This window comes from Indicator indicator, chromosome 2 (assembly GCF_027791375.1).
Source record: "Indicator indicator isolate 239-I01 chromosome 2, UM_Iind_1.1, whole genome shotgun sequence".
NCBI classification, from domain to species: Eukaryota; Metazoa; Chordata; class Aves; order Piciformes; family Indicatoridae; genus Indicator; species Indicator indicator.
The window spans coordinates 52789742-52806057 of NC_072011.1; the positions used below are offsets into that span (position 1 = coordinate 52789742).

At 39.5% G+C, this 16316-nt stretch overlaps 1 protein-coding gene across 1 annotated transcript in view; it reads right to left on the bottom strand.

Moving 5' to 3' along the window:
* The window catches only part of PTPN14 (protein tyrosine phosphatase non-receptor type 14), a 71103-nt gene that overhangs the window by 22412 nt on the left and 32375 nt on the right, over positions 1-16316 (bottom strand). The window contains exons 3-10 of the mRNA XM_054396010.1: positions 15044-15141; positions 12754-12821; positions 8373-8443; positions 6582-6669; positions 5259-5347; positions 3568-3655; positions 2781-2863; positions 422-479 (exon numbers count right to left, since the gene is read on the bottom strand). Coding sequence (XP_054251985.1) covers positions 422-479; positions 2781-2863; positions 3568-3655; positions 5259-5347; positions 6582-6669; positions 8373-8443; positions 12754-12821; positions 15044-15141 — 643 coding nt within the window. The remainder of the gene's footprint in view (positions 1-421; positions 480-2780; positions 2864-3567; positions 3656-5258; positions 5348-6581; positions 6670-8372; positions 8444-12753; positions 12822-15043; positions 15142-16316) is intronic.

Consider the following 16316-nt stretch of genomic DNA (forward strand, 5'->3'; position numbering starts at 1 on the left):
AGATTTGGTAAATTTTAAGTAGATTTTATACAAAAACATGAGGAATGGAAGAAACGCAAAACGAGAGACTGTAAAATTATGTGTTGGCTGGATTTTGACTTATACAGCGTGAGACACTTCAAATTCTTTCTAGAGGATTATTTTCTCTACATATTGAAATAACTCAATCCAGTAGAGAAGATGCTCAGTTTCTGCAGGCCAAATAAAAATATAATGCCTTGAAGACTAATTTTTAATACTCAGTGGTGATATTATCCAGTTAAATTCATCAACCTGGGCAGCCACACCCTTGAATCTCATTCCACTCATACTGCCTACAAGAAGTAAGTTGATGTGCTTATTTGAAATTTAGAAATTATTCCATCTTACACAATGCCCTATCCTATTAGAAATGGTGTAGAGATTCTTAAAGACCACATACCAAGGATGACCTACTCCAAGTGGGCCGTCGTCGGATAGGGGGAGGAGAACTTGATTGTCTGTGGAAGAAAGAGGAAAGAGAAATACTAGAAACTAGAATAGTTCAGTACTGATTTGAGACTGAATGGGGATAACAAGAGATGAAGAATCTCTAAGTATTTCTTATTAATCAGACTTTAAAAGAAATACAAGTAAATGAAAATAATTCAGGTTCTTCTCTAAACACAGGGAGTATTCCATTTCTATAATATACATGCCTTCTTTTCATTATCTTCTTTGGCTTACATTGAAACAAAAGAAAAACTTTGGTTTCAAAATGAATCAAACAAACGAGTCTCTTATGCAATAAAAACTGAACATGGTGCGCAGGCACAGGTGACTTAACAGGAAATTTAAAACCATGATAATTTTATGAATTTCATAGCAATCACTCCAAGGCAATGCACACAGATCATGAGGGAACAGAAGCAACTGGTTAGATAACACTGGCAGACCCACACACAATGTTAGACTAGCCAGATGCAGTGGAAGGAACAAGGAGTGTAGGAGGTAAAAACAAACAAACAAACAAACAAACAACAACCAACCAAATGAAAAACAAACAAAAAAACCCACAAATGAAGAAGGGAGAGAAACAAGTTGAAGGAGGCAGAAATATAGTGCTTACGTGAAGAGAGGAAAGGTGGGATTTGTCCTCTTACTGTTTCTGATCTGGTGAATGATGTTATGTGCAATTAGAGGAAATGCACACAGGAAAACAAACTGTCATTTTAACACAGAGGGCAGGAAAAAATTATTTGGCTAGAAAACACACACTGGCATATGCTGTCACCAATATCTGTGGCTCTAACACAGAAGCTGATATCACATAAGATTGTAGTAAGTAGTTCCAGTAGCAAAAAATACATTTAAACTCCAGTTATTTCAACACAGTGACCTCACACATTGTTCCCTATCTTTATTAGTCCACATATTTGCAACTTGTATATGAAACTGGTACACACATACAGTTCATGGTGTCCACATATGGCTCAGCATTTAGAAATCAACACAATCTAGAACTACTGCTTCTGCAGTCTAGATTGTGAATGGAAACAGAGCAGCCCTTTCTGTTGACCCCAATATATGGGTTGGAAGGGGAGATATTCCATGATGACAGACTACGTTATTTCATTTCCTTCTTGATTGTTACAGTGGAGGCAACCAGGAGCTTCCCTTGAGCTCAACTCCTCTGAAATCATTAGCATTAAATTTAGTACTGGACTACTGAAATGCATTATGTGCTGCTAAGAAATGTCTTCTCTGGTCTTCCACTCACCTCCCAAGAACTGTAAGCACCATCTGAAATCTAACAAACATCTCTTTTCAGTAAGTGAAAAGATGACTCTATGCAGTTCACGTCACTGGTCTCTCCAATACTCTAACTCACTGTATGTTAATGCAATGTGTGCACATGTAATATTAGAAAGCTAGATCCTCCAATCTTCCCCTTCATCGTGTTGGCTTTATTTTCCAACAGATGGCATTACCCAGATGAACAGATGGGATGTCCAGCTCTAACTAGAGCTGCTGATAGCTCTAACTAGAGCTGTTTATGGCTCTTAACTGGAGCTGTTGATAGAGACTTTATACCTTTTCTACCTAACTACACCGATAAATTTTGCAAGTAATTTATGTTCTCATTGCTATACAAGTCCAGCATATCATGAAATTTATCAAGACTCTTACAATTTTTGAAAGATATTTACTTCAGACTAAAATTGCTAACAGCTAACAGCCATTTTGACTTACAACTAAAGTGTCATGAATTCCTCCATCACTTAGGGTGACTCCACCTGTGTGAGAGGACTAGCTCAAGGCTAGTTCCTTAACTCAAAGTAAATCCTAAAGGCAACTTCAGTTTCAGATTTACAGCCTTTGCTGCACTGTGCTACTATAGCTACACAGATTAATGTTCCCAGATGTCCTCCCATGTTTGGCACACATAAGAAGCAGATAAATTATACTGTTTCTTAAAAATGCTACTGCAATTCACATTTTGGCATGTTAACATATGTCACCTTTCACTCCAGTTTATACAAATACTCTGGGTTATGAATGGCAGAGACCAAGGGCTTCAATTCAAGACTGTCAGATTTGGCTGATTGGGGAGCATCAGGTCTCACAAGGCTCAGAACAAAATTTCGTTCTCAATTGTCTGTTCTTGCTGGTGGTTAAAACAAAAGAAGAAAAAAAGGGAAAGGGGGAAAAGAATAACTGACATAAGTGACTAGAAAAAACAAACAAAACCAGACATGCCAAAACTCAGATCAGTTCCAAAGCAGGGTGTCAGAAAACAACTCTGAAGAAAGAGTACTCACTCTGTGCAGATTTTGTTCTGTTTGTAAAACTTGTGTCTTGCTGAGAACAGCCGTGAAATATATTTGGCATTTTCAAGATCATCCTTCAAATGCAAGGAAAAAAAAACGGTGGGGGAATCATTAATTTTGTTAATCTTAACAAGAAGTAACAAAGAAGAGCTCTAAAAGTCCAGTGGCAGTAATGCTTGGTAAGGTTTGTCATGTACAGAATCTTACTGCCAAGAACATGTCTAGTGCCCTCGAGAGCATTCAAGGCATTGAATTACCGAAATACAGTGGCATGCCTTTACATGCTGCCACTTCACTGCTAAGTCACAGTAGGAGGGGAGGAGGCACAACAGCAAAATATGGCTCAAGTTTGCTGGTTCATTTTCGATACTGGCTTTGGCTCAGGGAGATGTGAAGTGATTTTAAATAGTGCAGAACAGCACTGCAGCCCTCTAGGTTGCAGTATGCACACGCATAGTAGCTTATGCCCAGTTTCTGCAACTGCTCATGCTGCTGTATTTATGCCAGCATGAAAGACAGTGTGGCACTATGGATGCTTAATTCAACAAGCACTTCAGTTTCTTCCACACTTCCCAATATAGTGTACTTCAGGATGCTTGGAGGAGAATACCAATATTGGTAGCCAATAATTTCACACTCTGCATAAAGTAAAATGTGGACCTGCAAGGAGGACTTAGTGACTCTCAACGTGAGCCCCTTTAGGAAAGGGGAATTTTAAAGGTTTATTTTTTACATAAGCAGCTTTCTTGATGACACTGATGAGATTTCTTTTTCTTACTGTGTGAAAGAGTACATTCTCTTCTTTGTTGATCAACTCCAGAACAATTGAAGACTTGTTATGTGCTATATTCCCAATGTCATTCCACCTGCAGAGTGAAAAAATGTGTCAGAGTTTGCCAACACATACATTCAAACATTTCACAAATACTTTAAGAATCCCTTAGTCAATATGAGTCTCATTTTATGTGAAAGCTTTTCAGTAGCTGTTTGGTGAAGAAATATGGTCAGAAAAATAAGGAAGTCACGTCCTGATTAAAGGAGAAACAGATATTCAACTCTTAACCCAAAGCAGAAGAATTAAAAGTTGTCCTTAAAAACACCATTGTGAAAACTCATATAAAAGAAACATTGAAAATACACTAATGAAAAACATTTTACAGCAGTGACATTTTTGAACTGATAGATTTTAACCACATGCAAAAGAAATTTTAAAACATGCTTTTTAATAGTGCCATTCCTCCTCCAAATGCTGTTTCCAACTTTCCAATTCTTCTTAAAGAAGGTTGACAACGTGGTTATGTAGGCTATGCATATCATGTTCATACTCTGGTTTTGAAGTTTTCAATCTCCTTTTTCAAGTAATTGCGAGGTTACTCAAGATCAGAGTTATAATCTTCTTACAAATAGCTGACAGACATTTGCGTACATTGCATGCAATCCACAGAGATGGAATGGACTTGTTTGTTCTGTTTGCAGCATGCATTCCTCTTCATGTCATGGCAGGATGCTCAAAGTGCATATTTCCAAAGAGTAAAGATATCTCAGAACGAACTGTCACTTCTACATGTACAGTAACTTCTTGCTTTTGTCACTTGGCATAGCTAAAGGATTATCTAATTTCTTCTCAAAATTAAATATGCAAAACATCAGCTATGTGAAAAAGGGAGCCCTAACATCTTTGAAGATGACACTCTTAATTAAGGCAAAATCCCCCAACATTCCAGTTCAAGACTTAGCTGCAGTCTAAAAATTACTGCACCTCATAAACCACAATTTTTTTGGCTGCACAAACATTCAGATTCTAATAACAGGGACTAGTAAAAATCCACTTCAAGTTAACACCAGTAGCAACAGAAATACCCACCAGAACAGTAGCAAAGAACACTGAGTAAAATCTTAGCCTTCTTGGAATAATGAAGATTTCTAGCAACATTTTCATATAGACAAATCTTTCATGAGAAGTAAGAGAACTCATGAAAGAAAGTTAATGGAAAGGCTTAAGTGATTTTTAACAACCATGATAAACAGCAGAGCATCTAGATAAACAAGTGACAGAACCCGGATTTTCAAAATTATGGAGTCAGAAAGTTCATCTTTCTTTTAGTGGGGCACCTAAACATGGCAACCAGATTTTCAGAAATGTTGAGCACCTAGGCTGCAAACGGCGAGGTTTAACAGATTTGCATTCCAAAGCATCAAAGAAGCAGACATAAAGGCAAGAAAAGGGATCAAAGCCTTGTAAGTAGAACAAGATACATGACAGACAAGTACATCTTTCTTACTGTCAAACCCATTCACAGATATCAGCAATTATTCTTTATCACATGTCTTACAGCCAAGAGACCAGTCCTGAAAACTCCTTAGTTGGAGTACTGGCACTACTGAAGTCAGGTATGTAAGTAAGAAAAAGAACCCACACAAAGCCCTAAGAAGAAACTTCCTTTAAATACAAAAGATCCTAGTTTGTACCTATAGATCACAGTTGTCCTTCCAATTCTGTTTTTTATGAAGATTCCCATGAAGAAAATACCAAGGTGTATGTCATTTCCGTGATTATCCTGCAAAGAAACGACAATATATTTAGTTTCATAAAGAAAGTGGCCAATACATGCATATAAACACACACTGAGCTAACACACAGAAACCCTTCTTCAGGACTAACTCTTAACTAACCTGTATTTTGCTGTTTGGTTAGCATTTAACTGGATTCATTCTGGTGATTAGTGAGAACAGACAAAGGCTAAACAAGCTCAAGGTTCTCCTCTGTTGAACATACACACACCACAAATTTGCATTCATTGGATAATGCCCCACATTCCCTATCAGTGTGATTAGAGCTATCTAGAGCCTGTGTGACTATCAAAAGCAATAGTCCTCTTTTGCATTCACAGTATCTTTCCAGCCATCTGTTAAAACATGTAGAGATTTCAGAAACCACACCTGGAGATGGAATCCCTCTCAAAAGCTCTACCCTTCATGCTTCCTCTTTAAAGTACTCCATATAGAAGTTCATAGAACATCACCCTAAAAAGTACTCTATAAAGACATATCCTCCATTGTTTTTCAGCTATTGGGTTAAATATTCATCTGCATGCACCACACAATATCCACTGTTCTTGTATTGCTTTTCAGAAATGCTATTGGTATTGTGCCTACCCTTGCAGACTATACTTGCCAGCATAGGTCCCACAGCTGACAGTTTTCAGGTTATTCTAATTAGAGGACTATGCATGCCTCCACCTTATCTCAGAGGCAGTGTTAGAAGGCAAAGAGATCAGGGAAACTTTGGGGGAAAATGTATACAAATGCGTGCATGTGATTGGAAATGTGTAATAAACCTTGAATTACCCCCCTCAGTTTTAGATATGTGGAAGACGTGTGCGAATCTAAGGAAGAGTAAAGTTAATGCTTAGTAAATAGCAACTTAGAAAGACATGAAAAAGTCTCATACTCCTATCCTGTTAAAGATGACCAAAGCTGAGGTTCATCTGTCCCAGCCACTGAGACAGCACTCAGAAAATCAAAGACCATCTCTGCTTCCCAAGTGAGCAGGCTCTAGCACATATCAACTTCTTCAGTGTAAATGATTTTGTCGGAGAAATAACACTACAGGCCTAAGATATCCTCATGTTGCAATGTCCGTTCTAAATACTAGCAAGCATTTCACCCTCTGAAACAGTGAAACAAGTCCTGTCTCTTTTGGACAAACAGAACTTGCACGTGTTCCAAAGGTCACTGCAGACTTCTGCTTTGTTTGCTTCAGAGGTTCCATTACAATACGCACAAACATACCTTCACAGGGAAAATTTCCTGTCCAAACCCATCAAGGCGTTCCACTTCATTGATGTACATTAGCTCAGCCTCTGCTGCTGTAATGCCACTGCAATTAGAGTAACAAAAGGCATAAAACAGTTTCAATATATGCACACACACAAAAAAAACACTAGTAAAAAAAATGGGAGATTCACAAATCACTTTAGAAGAAACTTTGGAGATGCTGCAAGAAATGCACAATACAAATTTCAAAACCAGGATCATCATGAGCAAGGCAGGAACTTTACTGACTGTTGCTAAGGTCAGGTACAAAGCACAGTTCAAATCACAAGAGGAACAAACTGAACTTATCATACTCCATCAGTGTTCCAGGCTTTATTAAAACATCAGGCTATCACACCAGGCTGTGTCGAGTTTTGGATGGCCAATTTGAGATGTATGGGTCCTAATCTGCAAAAATGATATTCAAATCCACTGAAGTTTCTTAAAATTGCTTAAAATGGAAGATCTACATTTTCAAGTTGGCTGTTGAAAAATACAGGCACTAAATCCAAATGTTGAGCAGGTTCTCTTTCATAATAGAGAACAAACCTGCTGAAAACTTTTACACACGTGTCTACACATGCTCCTGTCAGAGCTCAGGAATTCTGACAGATTTCTGTTCTCAAAAGCAGGTCAGAATAGATTGTAGGTTGCTGCAAAAGAACGCCACTATTAATGTTTCTCTTCTTTGCTCCTTCTTACCATAGCTTACAAACAGAAATATAGGAAGCAGGTGAATACTTTGGAAAAAGAGGAAAATAAAGGAGGTGGAATGTGATCTACCAGCTGAAATGAGGGTAAGTTTTTGTTCTTTGTGTTGCAGAAATAGCACCAAAGAGCACAGCAGGGGAGGGAAATCTTTCAAGTCTGTGAGTTAACAGGGATCACACAAGCAGCCCACAGCAGAGAGCAAAGAACAGAACTGGCCCGTTCATGGCCAGCTTGGAAGCTAGCCCTTTGGTTGCATCAAAGGACCAAGCTTGCATTGAAACTCAGACTGAGAATGGCCTTAGACTCAGAGATTGTTTTTTACTGCTTTAAAAGCGTCTTCCATCATATAATAGGGAGTGCTGTACCCACCACATAATATTCCTATTGCATTTCATGTAATAAAACTTTAAATGCAAATTCATAATATAACATAAAAGATTATTTCCAAGGACATACAGGCACTGTCATTTTCCTAAGAACAGCGCTCTAGAGGTTTGAATACTTCCACTACCAAAGCACCTAGACAACACAAAAGAAGCCTGCTTACAAAGAAGGTATTTGTACTGAAGCACTAATACATACCCTCCTACCTCATTAAGCAGTAACACCATAATGTATCTTTTCCACAACAAGATTTGGAACCAAACTCCTGCTGTTTTCATTTTCATCACATGGTCAGCAAACACTTCCTTCCTCTCTTGAATGAAAGAAAACCCTCAGACAGACCCTCAAACCACCTCTAATGAAGTCTTTCAACATCAGAATTTAAATGAAATTGAGAAAGGAGTCAACCACATCTCATGAGTAGTGTTACACATACTCATTAAACCTTACTGTGCAAATGCTTGTTTATTTGGGATTAAATTCCTCAGCCATTTTGTGTTCACAAGAGGCAGATAATCTTTTGCAACAGACTAATTAAAAATCCTGTGAGATGTAGCATTACAGCAACATGAAGATAGGTTAGTTTGCCAGAAAAGCATGGAGAAGAAGGGAAGTACTAGGAGGATGACAACAAGAAAAAAAATAACCCAAAGCTTAACACATGAAGCTCACCTGTGAGTTCGGTGCTCCTGAGCAACCTTTTGAGTCAGCTCCTCCAAAACAGCTTCATCTTGGGTCCAGTCCTGTAAGAATATAAAGTAGCATCAAACAGTAGTCATGCAAAAAGAGTGACAACAAAATGAAAGACAGGAATTAGGACAGCAGATGTTTCAAGATTGTCTGGTGTTCATGCTCTTACTACCAAAAGAGAACTCATTACTGGCTGCACTGAAAATACAGAGCACAGGATGCTGAATATGTGCAAGGAGAACACAAATGTCCGATTTTTAAACTTTTTTTAGGGGAGGGTAAAAGTATACTGTTAAAAATAGGGTTAAGGTGCTTATTATTCCAAAATAGAAAACAGAATATAGAGCACAGATAAGGGACTTTTTCTTGCATAAAGACCAAGCCATTTAAAACACCTGGAAGTGCACAGACCATGAAAAATGAAATCATGGGTATTTTCTGTCCTACAAGCCACAGGTATTCCCTTCCTCATATTAAAAGGGATTAAAACTTCTGCTACCTCTTCAAATATGTAACAAAATGTACTTTATGCTACAACCCATTCTGAGCAGAAATTTTTGTCTTATACAAATTTAATAATGTGATAAAAGCAATTCTGAAATAACTGGGAACAAGTTAACAAAGGAAGTCTGCTCATCAATTCAAGGCAGAAATAAAAAAAAAAGGAAGCTAAAAAAGCTTTATTGCAAAACCTCAAAGTTCTTATTTTTATTTTAAAAAGCCTTAAGGCTGCATGATTTGTACTTAAATACGCTGCCTGTTTCTTGCTCAGTGGGGCCCTCCCTCTCCTGTTTGCTTCTGCCACAAAAAAATGTGAAAGTGGTAGCGTGCTAATGAAAAACAGCATAGTACATGCCTATGCACAGCTACACACCTGTGGGGTGTACTGTGTACATAACTTTGTTCTTTTCACTGCTGAAGAAATGCCATTTGACACACATTGTAGCCTCACAAGATCAAACAGTACAAATGTAGCTGCCCCTCCCTCATCCACCAGATCACTTTGCTAATGAATTCATAGCAGTGTTCTTGTTGGAAGTTCTTTCTATGCCCAAGGTTCACTTGAATCCTTCCATTGGCTTCAGCTCTTAGCAACTGTCACTGAACCCGAAGTGAAATATTTACTATTATATTATCCACTCCTCCTCAGAAGAGCACAAACATGTAGTTAAAGAAATGTGTACAGAAATAGCTGATTTAAGAGTAGGCTTATGAAGACTGTAGGAAGCAGACACTTTTCTGATTTTGTTAAATTTAGGAACAGCAGCATGGATGAAAGGCAAGATACCACAAAATGAGCACCTTTCTGGACTATTTGCTGCAGTTTCTGTACAAAGAGCACTGGTAAATGGGATTAAATGCTTCTGGAAGTGCCTTTCTCAACCCTTCAGATTACAGTGAGATGAGTCATTCTCCCTCCACCACTCCACTAATTGCAGAGGGAAACCAGATGCCTTAACTTCGACGATGCAGCTATACTCAGGGCATGAGAACACCACTCCATTTCCACTTTTTTTTCTTTTTCCCCCAGTTAGAAAGAATTCCATGACCTTTTACATTTTATGAATCTTATACTCAAGACTAGTGTTGATGGACTTGTCTGTCTAGGATAAAGTCAAGCTCAGTCTCAGCCGGCTTTTTTTTGTTTGTTTTCTTTAATCCGTCTTCCTACAGAGGCTCAATGTCGTGGGTTGCAAGGGCTTGGTATTTGTCACCAGACTTTCTAACATCATTAGTAATCCAAAACACTTCCCTCAACATTTAGATTATTTGCTAGTTGCCAATGTAAGTTTAAAACAAATTTACAGCACAGGCCCTGAAGAACATTTTGCAAAGACCCAATTCATGCTTTACTCCACTGCTAATGGACCTGATACTAACAAGAAGGGTCTCGTTGAACTGGTGAAGGCTGAGGGCATCCTGGGCTGTAGCAATCATGGGATGGTGGAGTTCAGGATCTTGTGTGGTAGGAACAGAATACCAAGCAGGATCACAACCTTGGACTTCAGCAGGGCCAACTTTGGCCTTTTCAAGCAATTGGTAGGGGAAATCTCATGGGACAGGGTAGTAGAGGGCAAAGGGCCCCAAGACAGTTGGGTAATATTCAAGGACCCCTTCTTCCAAGCTCAAGATTAGAGCATTCCAACAAGTAGGAAATTGAGAAAGGGAGCCAGGAGACCTGCATAGTTAAGTAAGGAACTACTGAGCAAACTCAAGTGGAAAAAGAGGGTCTACAGATCATGGAAAGAGAAGCTGGCCACCTGGGAGGAGTATAAGACTGTTGTCAGAGGATTTAGGGAAGCAACTAGGAAAGCTAAGGCCTCCTTGGAATTCAACCTTGCAAGGGAGGTCAAGGACAACAGAAAGGGCTTCTTCAAATACATTGCAGGAAAAACTAACACTAGAGGCAATGTAGGCCCACTGCTGAATGAGGTGGGTGCCTTGGTGACAGAGGATACAAAGCAGGCAGAGTCACTAAATGTCTTCTTTGTCTCCATGTATACTGCTGGAGACTGTCCTCTGGGGCCTCAGGGGTCTGGGGCTCCTGAGGAAGACATGACAAAGGAGGAGTTTTCCTTGGTTGATGAGGATTGGGCTAGGGAACAGTTAAATAACCTGGACATCCATAAATCGATGGCATGCACACATGGGTGCTGAGAAAGCTGGCAGAGGTCATTGCCAGATCACTCTCCGCTGTCTTTGGTAAGTCATGGCAGAAAGGAGAGGTGCCTGGGGACTGGAAGAAGGCAAACATCACTTCAATCTTCAAAAAGGGTAAGAAGGAGGACCCAGGTAACTATAGACTGGTCAGCCTCACCTCCATCCCCAGAAAGGTAATGGAACTTAGCCCTGTCCTTAGGCATATCAAGGACAAGAGGGTCATGAGGAGCAGTCAACATGGTTTTACCAAGGGGAAGTCATGTTTGACCAACCTCATAGCCTTTTATGAGGACATAACCAGGTGGACAGATGATGGTAGAGCAGTGGATGTGGTTTATCTTGATTTCAGTAAAGCATTTGACAGATCTCCCACAGCATCCTTGCAGCTAAGTTGAGGCAGTGTGGTCTGGATGATCAGGTAGTGAGGAGGATGTGAACTGATTGAAGGATAGAAGTCAGAGAGTTGTGGTCAGTGGGACAGTGTCTAGTTGGAGGCCTGTATCTAGTGGAATCCCTCAGGGGTCAGTACTGGGACCAGTACTACTCAATGCATGCAGCAATGACCTGAATGAAGGAGCAGAGAGCACTGTCAGCAAGTTTGTTGACTACACAAAACTGGGTGGAGTGGCTGACACACCTGAAGGCTGTGCTGCCATTCAGCAAGACTTGGATAGGCTGGAGAGGTGGACAGGGAGAAAATGAATGAAATTGTTGGGGACTGACCTGTTGGAGAGCAGTGAAGGAAAAGGACCTGGGGGTCTTGGTGAATGGAAGGCTGACCATGAGCCAGCAGTGTGCCTGTGGCCAAGAAGGCCAATGCCATTCTGGGGTGTATTAGAAGGAGTATGGTTAGTAGGCCAAGAGAGACTCTCCGCCCTCTCAATTCAAGAAGGACAGGGAACTGCTTGAAAGAGTGCAGCACAGAGCCATGAAAATGATTAAGGGAATGGAACCATCTTCCTTACGAGGAGAGACTGAGGGAGCTGGGGCTCTTCAGCTTGGAGAGGAGGAAACTAAGGGGTGACCTCATTCATGTTTAAAAATATGTGATGGGTGAGTCCCAAGAGGATGGAGTCAGGCTCTTCTTGGTGATGCCCAGTAACAGGACAAGGGGCAATGGGTGGAAGTTGAAAATTTTTTTCACTGTGACAGAACACTGGAACAGGCCTGCTCTAGGGGATTGTGGAGTCTCCCTCTCTGGAGATATTCAAAACCCACCTGGATGCATTCCTGTGTGACCTGCTCTAGGTGATCCTGCTTTGGCAGGGGGGTTGGACTAGATCTTTCGAGGTCCCTTCCAACCCGTAACATGCTGTGATAAGCTTCGTGTGTCCTGTGACACAACATTTACTACATCAGCAGCCCTCATATTAACTTGTTGCACCATGTTACTAACACTGCAATACCGCTAATATACAGCTTTTTAAACAGCTGCACATTCTTTTTTGATTCAAAGTACTTCTTGTTGTGGCTGACACCTATTCCCAATGGAGCCTTAAGAGAAACTGAAAAAGGGCTTAATTTCGACAGCATGTATTCATTCAGATAAAATCATGTTCATTGCAGGTTTGGGGGAACAAAGTTTATTTCCACTACTAATAGTTCAGTGCTGGTGCTTTTACTCAGTTATCAACAAGGCCATCTCTTATGAGTAATTTCTCCATGCCTCAAAGACCACAAAAGAAGGGGATGAGGAACTCACCATAGGAAACAAGACATACTCTCGGAGGAAGTCATGAGATTCAAACTGATTATAGTCTCCAAAACCCGCTGGAAAAAAAACCAACACAATTACTTATTTTAGAACTTTGCACACATCTTAAGACCCCACTCAACCTTTGCACAGATGCTTAATTTCAAGTGGGCGACTTCTCTCGAAAGCCACAACCCAGCACAAAGATTTCTGCTTGCACTTCAGCTTTTAACATGGTGGTCTGAAAATAAATGTGTTATTACCAGAGATTAAATAATAGCCAATGAGTAGTTTTTCTCTTTTGATCCCCAATTATTATGACCATTTGCAAGGCTTAACCAGCAGGAGTGCAAAAATTTCTGTTGCCTTCATGAACTAATACCATCATCTAACAAGGCAGAGATTGCTTAGCCTCTTTAAAAATTGTGTACACTTTTGCTTCTCCAACATTTCCAAACCTGAGCAGGAAATATGAATAAATAAATTAATCTACCTCTGCTACAATGCTACAAAAGATGCTTAATTTTACCATCTAGGAAGTTAAAATCCACTAGAATTTTTAATTCTAAAAAAAACAATCAACATGGCTGGGAGGTGTAGGTCTTACCCTCCTATAACCAATACAACAGTACAGGCACTGTGTCTTTTTAACTGAGTGGCCCACAGCTTTCAATTTGCTTTTCAACTACTTCTCTTCAAGGGGTACTCATTTCCATGCTCATCTTCTCTCCTATGTTTGGCTGAGGATTCTTGTCTAAATGTCTTTGAAACGGTGGACTTTTGAAAAAAGCAAAGGCTAAACTATGTTAAAAAAATACAAAACAAAGCCTATATTTATCTGTTAAATACATAACAGCTTATATCAAGAGAATATCTTGCCAGGAGGTTTTTATTTTATATTAATTGAACTGGATCAAACACCATCTACAAGATTCTCATATTATAGAAGCTGGAAATCCCCACCATAAATCATATTATCTAAATATTCTTTCAAAGCTTCTAGACGATTTCACATATTGCAGGATGCCAAAAATGCAGCTTCATTTTGTTTTCACCTCAGAGTTATGTTTTAACATAAACAGAAAAAAAAAATCACGATGGACATGAAACAGATTGTGTAAGTTTAAAGAAATAAGTATTTGAAATATCTTTGGTTGCATCACATGAAAAGGACAAAGGGATTAATACAAGGAGAGAAATAAAGCTAACAAGATTAGGTGTATCATTCTGATGCAACAGTCTTTGAAATATAACAGATTATGTAGAAAATTTAAAATAAAGTGATTACAAAGTATCAAACTGATTACAAAGCTCCAAAACCACAGGATCAGTGAAATGTATTCAGTATCTATTCAGCCCTAATTTACAGAGTGTAAAGACTTCATTTACTTAATTTACACATTTAAACTGCAAGATTTAGTATGGAATTCTAATCATGTATTTTGCTTTATCAATAAAAAATTTCCAGACCAGACAGAAAACATTTTTTCTTCAATTTTTAACCAAGAAAGAAGATCCTAACCCAGGATTTCTAATGCCCTAAGAAAGGTACTACTAGCATTGCTCTCCATTGAACCTTTGATTTTCAAAAATCACATCTTAGTGTGTGCTGTGTACATACTTCCTTCCCTCGTATCAGAGGATGTGCCCAGAGCATGCTGAAAGAATGAGTAGGTAGAAGCCCTGTACTTGGATAAAATACATTTCAGGCTATCCACGACTGACTATGAGAACCTGGAACACTTTCTCCAAATACAGGGCTTCTACCTCTGCCCATATACATTATTTGATCCCACTTTTACTGATGTCCTTACGAGGCTCAGAATAAAATGTAAGAAGTAGTTTATTGTTCATTTATAACTCACATAACAATTATGATCATGCGTTCTTTCATACTTCAGATAGTACTATACAGCAAAATGAGTTTTTAATTAAAGGCAAAATTAAAGCTGCTGCTAGGCTCTTCGATGTAACTGCATTTCAAACTAGAGAACATGAAGCAAATTCATTACTGCAAAGTACTCCATGGTTGAGGCTGGAAAACCTGGAGTTTTGTTCAGATTCACTTAGGTAGATTTTAGAAATAGGAAAGCTGAACACTGTGATGTGGCCCATCATTCCCTCCCTGAGGGTGCAAGTGTTTCATCAATGGCAGTCCATCTATGCACTTTTAAATCAATAGAAAACCCAGCTGTTATGAGTAGGAGTCATATGAGGCCTTAGTTAGTGCCCAATCAACACACAGAACAAACAAAAATAGCCAGTGTTTTAAAAGAGCCATCAGGTCATGTCACCTTACCTTGCACTGCCAAACCAGCTAGTCGAATTCCCTGCTCCAATGAAGAAAGTAATCGGCCATCAAGAACATCCTTTTTCACTTGTAGGTAATACTGGTATCTACAAACAGAAAGTGAACGCTAACTATAACATCTGTTTGTACATTTTAACACAGAACAAAAGATTGCTGAAAGGAAGGAAAATTCACCACAGACAGGTCAGGTCTGTATCTGGCTTCAGATTATTTCACGTTACTAAAATCAGTATGATGCCTACATGTGCAGTGCAGGATGAAAAGGAAAATAAAAAGTTCTAATTTGTGTTCCCCAGGCTGCATAGAAAAAGGGTATCTGCTAGGATTACCTCCTCCATAAATTTCATGGACCTTACTGAAGACCATGCAATCACTGATACAAAAATAAACTGTTGCTTCCTTTTTTTCCCCTCCAGTATCACTGTTTTGATAGAAGAAATAGAATTTAAGCCATCTACTTGGACCTACTGACATAACTTTATGACCCACATGAAAGCTTTTTTAAGGTACATCTCCCACCTGCAAGGATGACTTAGACACACAATATCATGCAGTTGCTGATTTGCAGTAACTCATTACAAAACAAATTTTTAATTTTAAGCACAGCAACAGAACTCACATGTTTCACCTTACTTTTGCAATACAGCAGATTAAAATAAACAAGAAGCTTTCCACATAAAGCTTAATGAGGTACTGTCCTCCATCATGCATCCCTTTCATTTGCTGAACAGGGCCAGACCTACAGCAGAACTGGCCAAAGCAGCAGAGATATGCTCCAGTGCCTCCAGCGTATCAGGTTAAAATCCAGTGAAGAGAGCTGCAACTGAGTTACAGCGTAACCACTCCACACCTGCCCTCAGCTTCATGCACCCAGTCCCCAGACTTGCTGGTAGTAACTGATGCACCTGAGTGACCCAAGTTAGTGAAATCCCAAAAACCAACAAAGGGGTTTCTCAGTCTGTGACCTGACGTGCCAATCTGGCTGCAGCTGAACCAGGTTATGAGGTTACTGCTCCTTTCAGCTGCATGCCTGCTCACCCCTCCATGACACAAAGGGCATCCATTTAAATTGGCCTGGATTTAAAACATAATTGCTTGAGATAAACTGTGTTAGAGAGAAATAGTACACAAGCATACCAGCCCATCTTGGAGACTGCAACCTCCACAAGGTGGACAGCAAAGAGTGCCAGAAAGACTGGAGACAGTAAACTATCTAGGTTCATCTTCAACCAGCACACCATATCTGACCTTACCTTTGAAC